The sequence below is a fragment of the Garra rufa genome, chromosome 9 (genome assembly GCF_049309525.1).
Source record: "Garra rufa chromosome 9, GarRuf1.0, whole genome shotgun sequence".
NCBI classification, from domain to species: Eukaryota; Metazoa; Chordata; class Actinopteri; order Cypriniformes; family Cyprinidae; genus Garra; species Garra rufa.
In genome coordinates, this window is record NC_133369.1 from 46,630,337 (window position 1) to 46,641,171 (window position 10,835).

Sequence of the window (10,835 nt, forward strand, 5' to 3'; positions counted from 1 at the left end):
TTATAATCTGAAGAACCTTCTTTCGCTGTGAAGAACCATTTGTGAAACAGGAATGTTAAAGGTGCTTTATGGAACACTTTAGACAAAAAGTTTCTTCTATGGCATTGTCAAGCACCTTTATTTTTAAGAGTGTGGAACAGTCATGGATTGTACATTGCATTATGCCTACAACATTTAATTGCATTTTATGTTGCACCGAATCAAAACGCACTGTGAAGGATAAATAAAAATAAAAAATAAAAACATGTTATTTATCATATCTTAGATGTGTTACAAATCTCTACCCATTTTAGGATTCAAGTTTTATGGCTAACTGCAATTTATGTATTATTAAGTGCCTCTCACTCAATAAAAATAACTCATTGGGTGAATGCTTCATGCAATGCAACTCAATGCCACCAAATACAGCTTAAATGAATGTTTTTATATTGTGATTTATGTTTTTGAAACATTTAATTGAATAATATCAATGATGACTTATGTGGAAGTTCTAATAATTTTGTTCCACTCTATATAAAAATAAAAGAGACAGCGAAAATAAATATAAAGCAGATGTACAATACAGTTATTTACTGTAAAACAATCACAACATAAGAAAAACTGCTGTCAAACAATAGCCAAATTCTGACAGCAATGCAATGTTTTCCATTAAACAATAAGACACCACCTGTATACCAAGTGTACATTTTTTAACATAAAGAATAAAGAATTTGTACAAATATTTGTGTGCTATTCAAAGTAGCACTATAACAGAAAAGCAATCAAAACTGTCCGTTTGTGTTCTGTCTTCAAAATCGTTAAGTAATGTATTTCATGCATGTTTTTGATCGTAACTTTTCTTTTCTTTTCTTTTCTTTTCTTTTCTTTTCTTTTCTTTTCTTTTCTTTTCTTTTCTTTTCTTTTCTTTTCTCCTTTGTTCCCTTGGCTTCATAATTAATGTTGTATTGTTCTGTATCTGTCGTTTAAAGCATCAAAAAAAAAAAAAAAAGCCTTGGGAATCAAGGTTGCCAGGTTTTCACAACAAAACCCGCCCAATTGCTACTCAAAACTACCCCCGGTAAAAAATTGCGCTCCAGTGGGTAAAATACACGTATTGTGATGGGGTTCCTCTGGTAAAATTAGCATTCCATAGGATACATATTACGTTATTGGGGTCGCTTCAACCCGTGGACGTGAAAAACAACCCGTAGCAACAGTATAAAAGTAGCCCAGTTCCGCGGGAAAACCACGGACTTGGCAACAATGTTGGGAATAAACCGAGAAACAACCAAAACTTGCAACGCTTACTCCCCCTTGTGGCTGGAGCTGCGCTGTTTCAAAATTCAGTTTTTAAAAGTGACAATTTACAGAGTGATAAATGCAATAAATCTCAGGATCTAAAGATTATTTGTGGCAATATGTGTGTGTAACCATACATTTGTATTGTCTTTTGTTTTCATTTCACAGGACATTGTTGTGAACAGATCTGATTACATGTAATCTGGATTATCAGATTCCATAAATTAAGTATGTGTAATTAGAGTATATTTAAAATACTCATACTCAGATTACAGTTACTTTTTTTTTTGATTATATGATTAAATATTATTAACACAATGGCAGTAAATTAATTTTTATTTATTGATTCTCTCTAATTCCTTGTTTTTATATTTTACATTTTCCTTCCTAAAATAGTCTACCACTTATATACACTTAGAAAGTCCAGTTTTATGGACATTCACACAGTTATTAGTCAGGAGTTGACACAGCATGTGACCAATGGATTACCAAAAATCTTTTCACTTTTAAGAAGTGCATCAACTACTTGAATTATCACTCAGTAGGTTATATAACCATGTATTATTATGTATTATTGAAAGGCATTTGTCATTAAAATGCACACATTTTCATTATTCCTTATGCAGACATTCTCAAACTTTTTGTCATCTGAACCACTTTCACTTAATAGATTTACTTTAAAGGGGTGGTCAATCAGCAATATCTCCATTTGCAATGAACTTTGAGCATTGTAACGTTGCAGCTGTTGCTTATGCTCAAACAGCAACATTACCCACTAACTAAAGTTAAAAAAAGTGAAATCTTAATCAATGACATCTTTAAGTACCACCGAGATTTAAAAAAAAAAAGTATCACATTTGCACATTCACGATTCTCTGACATTGGTTAATGGTCATATGGCTTGCTGGTAAACACACAATATTTCTTACTTTTTAGTAAGTGAATTATTTTGATTGCTATTTTACATTTTTATGGTTTAATTACTTGTTAACACCCCTGCAGTTCCTTCACAAACCCCAGTTTGAGAAACCTTGATGTAATACAATGTTTAATGCACTTCATGTTGTTAATTACACTGAAAGGAATATTTTTCCTCACTCTTTGTATTTTTAAATCATTATGGTACAAGATTATCCCCTTTGTATCGATGTGATGAACAAGTTAGGTCAAAAGTAATCTAAAAGTAATGAAAAAGTAATCTGATTAAATTACCTAATGCAATGGAATTTTTGTCATAATTGGTCATGTGTAATTTGGAATTAGTACAGGATTAGATTATTCAATAAACTCTGCTCCTTTTTATCATCATCACTTTTTTTTTCTACTTCTACTCTTCTCAGACTTTTTTTTTTACTCTTATTCAAGTAAGAATTAATATTATTACTTGTACTTATACTTGAGTAATTATTTCTGTAAATGATTCTAATTTGAGTATACTGATTCCTCAACCCACCTCGTCTCTCCAAACACTGACAATCACCATGATAAGCAGACTAAACTCTGATGTTCCTGTCTGACATTGTGTCCACATCCAAAGGTGAGCAGAAACTCCGCCTTCTTACAACACTTAACAGGAGGAGACTGACCTGTAATTTCTCTTTTCTGTCGTACTGACTCTCCTCTCTCTTGACAAACACAAAAACGAATCAGCGAGCAATGGAGAACAAAGAGAAAAACTTCAAAGAAGGGTTTGTTTTTGAACAGACAGCAGATCTTTATGATTCCTGTAGTGATTCATTTTTAAAACTGTTATTCAGAAAGCGTAAGTAAAGTTCAGATTGCCGGAGTAGAAACAGTGAAAATGGCTTCTCTATCAGAAGATGATTTTTCTTTTCCTTTGTGTCATGAAATCTTCAAGGATCCTGTTGTTTTATCATGCAGTCACAGTGTCTGTAAAGAGTGTCTTCAACAGTTCTGGAGAACCAAGGAAACTCAGGAGTGTCCTGTCTGCAGGAGAAGATCCTCAAGAGATGAACCTCCATGTAACCTTGTGTTAAAAAACTTGTGTGAGTCTTTCTTGAAGGAGATAAATGAGAGGCGTTCATCAGGATCTGAGGAGATCTGCAGTTTACACGGTGAGAAACTCAAACTCTTCTGTCTGGAGGACAAGCAGCCTGCGTGTGTAGTGTGCTTTACTTCACAGAAACACACCAATCACACATTCAGACCCATCAGTGAAGTTGTTCAATCATATAAGGTAAGACAGATTTATATCTGTTGATTAAAGCGGTCATATGTATTCATTTCCTATTACCATTTTATTCAAAATGTGTATCAAATACATGAAGAGAAATCTCAGGTGTCTTATAGATTTTAATTTAAAATTCTAGGAGGAACTGAATACAGCCTTACAGGAGAAACTTAAACACAATAAAGCAATGAAAGGAGAGTTTGAGACAACAGTTCAACACATCAAGGTGACGACTGATTCTGTGACATTCACAAATTTTGTTAGAGCAGCTTTTTTCATTTGCCATTTCTACAATACTTTACGCCAATGTCTTTAAAATTAGCATTAGGAAAAAAACATTCCAACAATATTAAAATTAATTAAGAAAACTATATACATTATAGACTTCAATTCAGACATTTTTGGGTTCTGGCATGCATAATCAAATTGGTTTACTGACTGTCTAGTATATGCAGCTGTTTGGCTTTCAAATAAAATCACATATGAATATATCTTATAAAACATTTTGATGTGTCGTGAGTTGAGAACCTGGTGACATTTATGTATATTTGCTCCTGCAGTGACAGAACATCTACTATTACAGTACTAGTAGTACTAAAGTTGTAGTTAACTAACCCACATTGACCCACTCACTCTTCATGCTGCTCCAGAATAAGTTGCGCCTTTGATTCAAGTGAATGTGATTTGATTTCAGTCTCAAGCTGAGCACACAGAACGTCAGATTAAACAGCAGTTTGAGAAGCTTCATCAGTTTCTCAGAGATGAAGAAGAAGCTACAATCACTGCACTGAGAGAGGAAGAGGAGCAGAAGAAGCAGATGATGGAGGAGAAGCTGGAGGAGGTCAACAGACACATCTCAGCTCTTTCACACACAATCCAAGACACGAAGGAGACGATGAAAGCCAGTGACGTCTGCTTTCTAAAGGTCTGATTTCAGATCATTGATTGATTGATTGATTAATAATTGATTTGAGATGTTGATGATAAATAGTGTGTTTGTTCTGCAGGAGTTTCCAGTCTCAATGGAAAGGTGAGTGATCTGCTGGTGTCTCTCTGATTCTGATCCAAAGCCACTGCAGTTCTGACTCCTAAATGTTCTTCCAGAGTCCAGATTTCAGAGCTGGATCCACAGATGCCTTCAGGAGCTTTGATTCATGTGCCGTGTTACTTGGGCAACCTGCCGTTCAGAGTCTGGAAGATGATGCAAGACATTGTCCAATACAGTGAGTCTGAAGAAGATCTCTGCTCTTACACATATAGTTTTCATGATTCAAAAGTACTAGATACAGTTGGTGCTACAAGAAGTTTTTACTAGTTCTGGTATATAATGAATATTATTGACTATTTTTGTCAATGTTTCTCATTTCTTCATCTACTCAAATCCAGAACAGACTTAACAGTGTAAAGTAAAAAGACACTTAAGGCTTAATTTGTGATTCTTCTAACACTCTGAACCTGAAAGATAGTAAAATATAAGAAATATTTTAGTCATTATATAATAAAAAAAGCTTGCTACATGTACTGTGTTAGGCTAAATTAGACTTTTTATTGTTGATTTTGATTGCTTCCATTGTATTCATTTGTAAACTGCTTTAGTTATTTGTCTAAATAACTAAATACATTTAGTTATTTAGCATCTGCTAAATGTAAATGTAAGTTATTCTAAAACTTTTCATTATCATAGTGTTACGAAAGAAACTGTCAACAGTCTCTTGTCACAATCTGGCAGAGTTGTGGACTCGAGTCTCAAATTTGGTGATTTGTGACTTGACTTGACATGATCAAACAAGACTTGGGACTCGACTTAGACTTTGACAGCAATGACTCGAGACTTGACTTGGACTTGAACCCTGTGACTCGGCAAGTCTTTACTTCTAAAAAAAACTTCAGAGAGTTCTGATCAATAGGCTGGTTACTGAAGCGTATGATCACACTGGTATGATTAGCACAGCTAAGTGAGCGTTTGTATTTATCCACACAATAGGATATTTAATGTTTTAGGGGCCATTCACATGTCGCGACTAAAAACGCATGGAAAACGCTACGCGCGCCACTGTCTCTTTCTTTCCAAACCGCTCTACACCTTGCACTTCCATGGCTTCCGTTGCTAAGCAACTATGATCCGCACTCTCCATAAAGACGCGGATGTTTCAGCAAAGGATAAATGGATTTCCAGCATTACAAATTGCTTGCAGTTGCTCTGCTATTAAATTTATTTAAAAATGGTTATTCCTGTACAGCTATGATAAGCTATTTCTACAACTTGGCAGTGCTTTCAATGCAATTAATGAGAAAGGATGAAGCGGATTGGTTGGTTCTTGTCACATGACCTGCGCTCTTTTGCTTGCTCAAGTTTGTTATTTCAAATGTAGATGCGCGGTATGCGCGCTCATAATGAAAGCGATGCGGTCGCGACGCGCTCGTTTTTTCGCATCGAGATAAACATCTCAACTTTTCAGACTGAACATCTCAACTTTTTAGACTGAAAAGTTGAAATGTTTATCTCGATGCAGCACGGACGCGGCTGGAAAAAAACGAGCCTGTCGCGACCGCGTTGCTTTCATTATGAGTGCACATACCGTGCATCTACATTTGAAATAACAAACTTGAGCACGCAAAAGACGCTACATGTGAACGGCCCCTTACACATTTAAATTACACATAATCACTATAAACCACTTATAATAATAATAATAATAATAAGAAGAAGAAGAAACAGCCTAATAATTGGTTAAACCTTTCAAAAAAAAAATAGGCTATTTTATATATATATATATATATATATATATATATATATATATATATATATATTTTTTTTTTTTTTTTTTTTTTCACGTGAAATATGTAGCCAACATATAACATTTACTCTATTCTTCCTGTTTACCAGCCACTCACTTTCATGTCTTTAAAGAAATTAATTCATGATAAATGAATGTCTGTATTAGATTAAATATTTGACTGAATTCTGATTCATTGAAATTACGGAATCTTTAACAAATGAGACTGCGGATTTAAAATAAATTATTAATTCAATTAGGCCTATATTTGTACACAAACAATGATTAATTCCTCAATAAAAACCACTAATTATTATAGCCTATCTTTTATATTTATACCTACTATAGACTATTATTGACTTTAAATTTACTGTAGTAATTAATACAGAGATTAAATTGGGCAAATAGCACTATAGTGACTTGTTTAGGACTTGAAGCTTAAAGTTGAGGACTTGCAACTCGACTTGGACTTGCCCGTCTTGACTCGGGACTTGACTTGGGACTTGAATGCAGAGACTCGAGACTTACTTGTGACTCGCAAAACAATGACTTGGTCCCACCTCTGCAATCTGGCAGGTTGTGGAGTGGAGATGGAGGAGGAGAACCGGAATAAATGAATATAAACAAAGTTTATTAAACAAAACACTGAAAATGATAAAAACAAACAATAACCTAGAGCATAAACTAAGGACATGTAACATCAACGACGGACAAGGGGTAGTGAGCAGACACAGACTTAAATACTCTGAAGACAGGGCGTGGTTACAAACAAGCTAACAAGGCTAACGAGGGGGAAATACAAATATGGGCATGAACAAACCAAATGGAAACAAAACTAGAGGGGAAGACAAGAGCTAAACCATTAGAACTGGAAACATAGGGGGAAAAACACTAGGAGAACAGAACAAGACAGGACAAAATACTGACATCTCTAGAGTTCAAGAAGAAAAGTTGTATTCCAAAAGCTACTATTTAAGAATTATATGACTATTTAACTATTTAAGAATCTTTTAGTTTTTAAAACTGCTTTAAGGACGAAACTCAAGAATTCATCTTCTTAAAAAGTGTATTGTTCTTTTTGAAAATGTATTGTTCAGATTTACCTTGTAAATAGGACATTACAATCAGACAACTTCAAAACCTGTCAGATGTACAGATAATGTACTCACCCCCTTGTCATCCAAGGTGTTCATGTCTTTCTTTCTTCAGTCTTCAAGGTAAAACACTTTTTGACCTCAAATGCTTGTCTTATCTAGCTCTGACTGAACTCGCATTTCCGGTTCAATGGATTTCTTGTCGAAAAACTTTCATCTCTTTTTCTACTCTAACTTCAAAATTGCCCTACAACGCCCCTGGAGTACCGACCAAGTGTTTACAAAGTGAACATGTAAAGAAGGTCTAATGCCCTTTACAAATAAACAGCGATGTAGGGCGATTTCGAAGTTGGAGGAGAAAATGAGATGCGCGTTTTTCGGCATACCCTAACTGTCTTGAACCGAGTTCACACAGATCTAGACAAGATGAGCATTTGAGGTTAAAAAGTATAACTTTTTTTTTTTTTTTGGAAAATAACCAATTGTTTCGCTAGAAAAGACGCGGCTGGGATCATTTACAGCTCTCTGAATCTGTATTTAAGCTGCATTTTGGAAGTTCAAACTCGGGGCACCATAGAAGTCCATTATATGGAGAGAAATCCTGAAATGTTTTCCTTAAAAAAACATAATCTCTTTACGACTGAAGAAAGAAAGATGGACCTGCTTTAATTACTCAAACCACAGAGTTTATAATATAGCCTTAAATATTAAAATGATGGGTTAAAAACAACAGCCAGTAACAGAGTATTTAAAAAAAAAAACACCCAGTTAAATGAACATGATTAAACACTGATGAAGAGTATCATAATTTTTACCATTACAGTTTTTGGAAATTTCAACCAGTCTGATTGTTTATTATTTTAAATTAATGTTTGTAATCTGATAATAGAAATGAGTCTGTAATAACACTGACAGTGATCAGAGGAAAATGCCTAATGTGTTTTATCAAGAGAACAAGTGTCATAATAAAATTGTGGACAGTTCACTCTTGATCATTATATGAACATCAGAATAAAAGCGTCTTGATTTTGTCTCATCAGCTCCTGTGATCCTGGATCCAAACACTGCTTGTAAATGTCTCATCCTGTCTAATGATCTGACCAGTGTGACATACAGCCACACTCAACCGTTTCCTGATAATCCAGAGAGATTTGACTCGCAGAATCAGTGTGTTCTGGGTTCAGAGGGTTTTAACTCAGGAAAACACTGCTGGGATGTGGAGGTTAAAGAGAGTCGATCCTGGAGTCTTGGAGTAACTACAGCATCAAACCAAAGGAAGGGATGTGATATTCTTAAGACTGATGTCTGGCGTGTACGGTACAGGCAGCATACAGAGCCTGGTTTTCTTATTGAACGGTATCTTAGGCGTGTGAGAGTGAATCTGGACTATGATGAAGGAACGGTGTCATTCTCTGATCCTCTAACTAACACACATCTACACACATTCACAACCACCTTCACTGACACTGTCTTTCCATTCTTCCAGTGTTTTTCCCCTCTGAAGATCTTACCGCTCAATAGTTAGTAAATGTAGGTCTAGATCTTCCTGCTTTCATCATGTTTTCAATATTGAATCCATATCACATGAATGTTGTTGATCTCAATATTAGTACGGCTGTGATCGTCCCGTAGACATGAGGCTGCTGTAAAATTGTAATAAAGTGATATATAAGCTATTTATAAGGCATTTATAAATTCTCAGGGTTCCTTCTCAGTCATAGAAAACTTGGAAAAGGAATTTTATAACTGTGATTTCCATGCCTGGAAAAATCATGGATTGTTCATTACATTATCCATACAACATTTCATTGAGTGTTTTATTGTAATGAATTAAAACAATCATGTTATAAATGTTATAAATCATGTTATTTATTATATCTTTGAACACTGTGTCTCACATCTCCCATTTTAGGAGCATTTTTTTAAGATAACTACCATTTACCTGTTTTTTTTAGTGAAGTGTTTCTTAGTGAAATGTAACCATGTTGGTCCTACTCAATGTGATTAGTTTAAATGAACATTATACTACTGTGATGTATGTTTGTCAAACTCAAAATCATTTCACTGGATGATAAATTAAGTCGATTTTTTTTCATTTGAATTATTTATTGCAAAATCTACTATTTACAGTACGTACAGTATGTGTATTTACAGTCAACAGGAGGGTGTGACTGAATTAAGAAACCTGTTTTACTTGTTGAGAAAGACCTACTTTTGTTGAAAAGACGCCATTTCATAGTGTTACAACCAGCGTGCGGTGAGACTACAATATCTGACGGTAAGATTAGGCTTTTCTAATCCATTCACTTCCACAAGAAGTTTTGTTCCCAGAACATGTCTAATGTTTTGTATCAGTGGAGTTTTTAAATGCCTGTATTATATCGCATAAGAAAGGGGGTCAAAGTGGAGCATAACATGTTTCATCTTGCCTACAGTCACAACTGTCTATATGATGTTTACCTATTTTGTAAAGTGTACTGTTTAATCTTGTGTGTCCAAAATCTTAGTCTTGGTCTTGTTCATTGCTTGTCCTTTCTTTCTTGCATTGTTTTTGTCACCTTTCTTTCAGCATTTCCTAATGCTCCTGATTTGTGTCTTGCTTAGACTAACTGCTATATCAGTATCTGCCATTTCATTTTTTTTGTAGAAAAATACAGTTCTAATACAGTACAACCACAGGAGGCTTTGTGGTGCAATCCTTGTGGCAAAGAAAGCAATATTTTCTCACTGCATCAAGCCTTTAAAGTGAGAATTGAAGATGCCAAGACCCTAATCGGGTGCAGTCATGGCCTAATGGTTAGAGCAGGAGTTCTCAACTCTGGCCCTCGAGGTCCATTTTCCTGCAGAGTTTAGCTCCAACCCTAATCAAACACACCTGAACAAGCTAATCAAGCTCTTCATCATTACTAGAAAGTTACAGGCAGGTGAATTTGATCAGGGTTGGAGGTAAACTCTGCAGGAAAGTGGACCACGAGGGCCAGAGTTGAGAACCTCTGGGTTAGAGAGTCTGATTTGTAACCCAAAGGTTGTGGGTTCGAGTCTCAGGTCTAGCAGTGATTGTTGATGGGGGCAGTGAATAACTCATTGTGTGTGTTCACTACTGTGTGTGTGCACTTAGAAGGGTTAAATGCAGAGCACAAATTCCAAGTATGTGTCACCATACTTGGCCAAGTACTCTAAGTACCATCGGTCACACTTTATATTAGGTGGCCTTAATTACTATGTACTTACATCAAAAAATAAGTACAATGTACTAATTGTGTTCAATTGCATTGCAAAACACATTTACTGATATTGGTCGGATACAGGTAAGGTTAGGGACAGGTTTGGTAGTAGGTGTTTGGGTAGATGTAAGGGATGGGTCAACAGAACAAATATAAATGTAATTATATAAATTAATTACAGATGTAATTACATATAGGTATTTAAAAAATATAAGTACAAAGGGAGCAATGAATCTCACCCAACTTATAAGGGGTGACTAATCACAAGGAC

The 10,835-nt window shown here is 35.1% G+C and overlaps 1 protein-coding gene across 1 annotated transcript; it reads left to right on the top strand.

Annotated features, from left to right (window-relative positions):
- Positions 1 to 3,073: 3,073 nt before the first annotated feature.
- Positions 3,074 to 8,865, top strand: LOC141342239 (E3 ubiquitin-protein ligase TRIM35-like). The gene is made up of 6 exons (XM_073846646.1): positions 3,074 to 3,475; positions 3,609 to 3,695; positions 4,164 to 4,394; positions 4,477 to 4,499; positions 4,574 to 4,692; positions 8,381 to 8,865. Exons 1-6 carry the CDS (start codon positions 3,080 to 3,082, stop codon positions 8,863 to 8,865), a joined length of 1,341 nt encoding a protein of 446 aa, XP_073702747.1. The 5' UTR covers positions 3,074 to 3,079.
- The last annotated feature ends 1,970 nt before the right edge of the window (positions 8,866 to 10,835 follow it).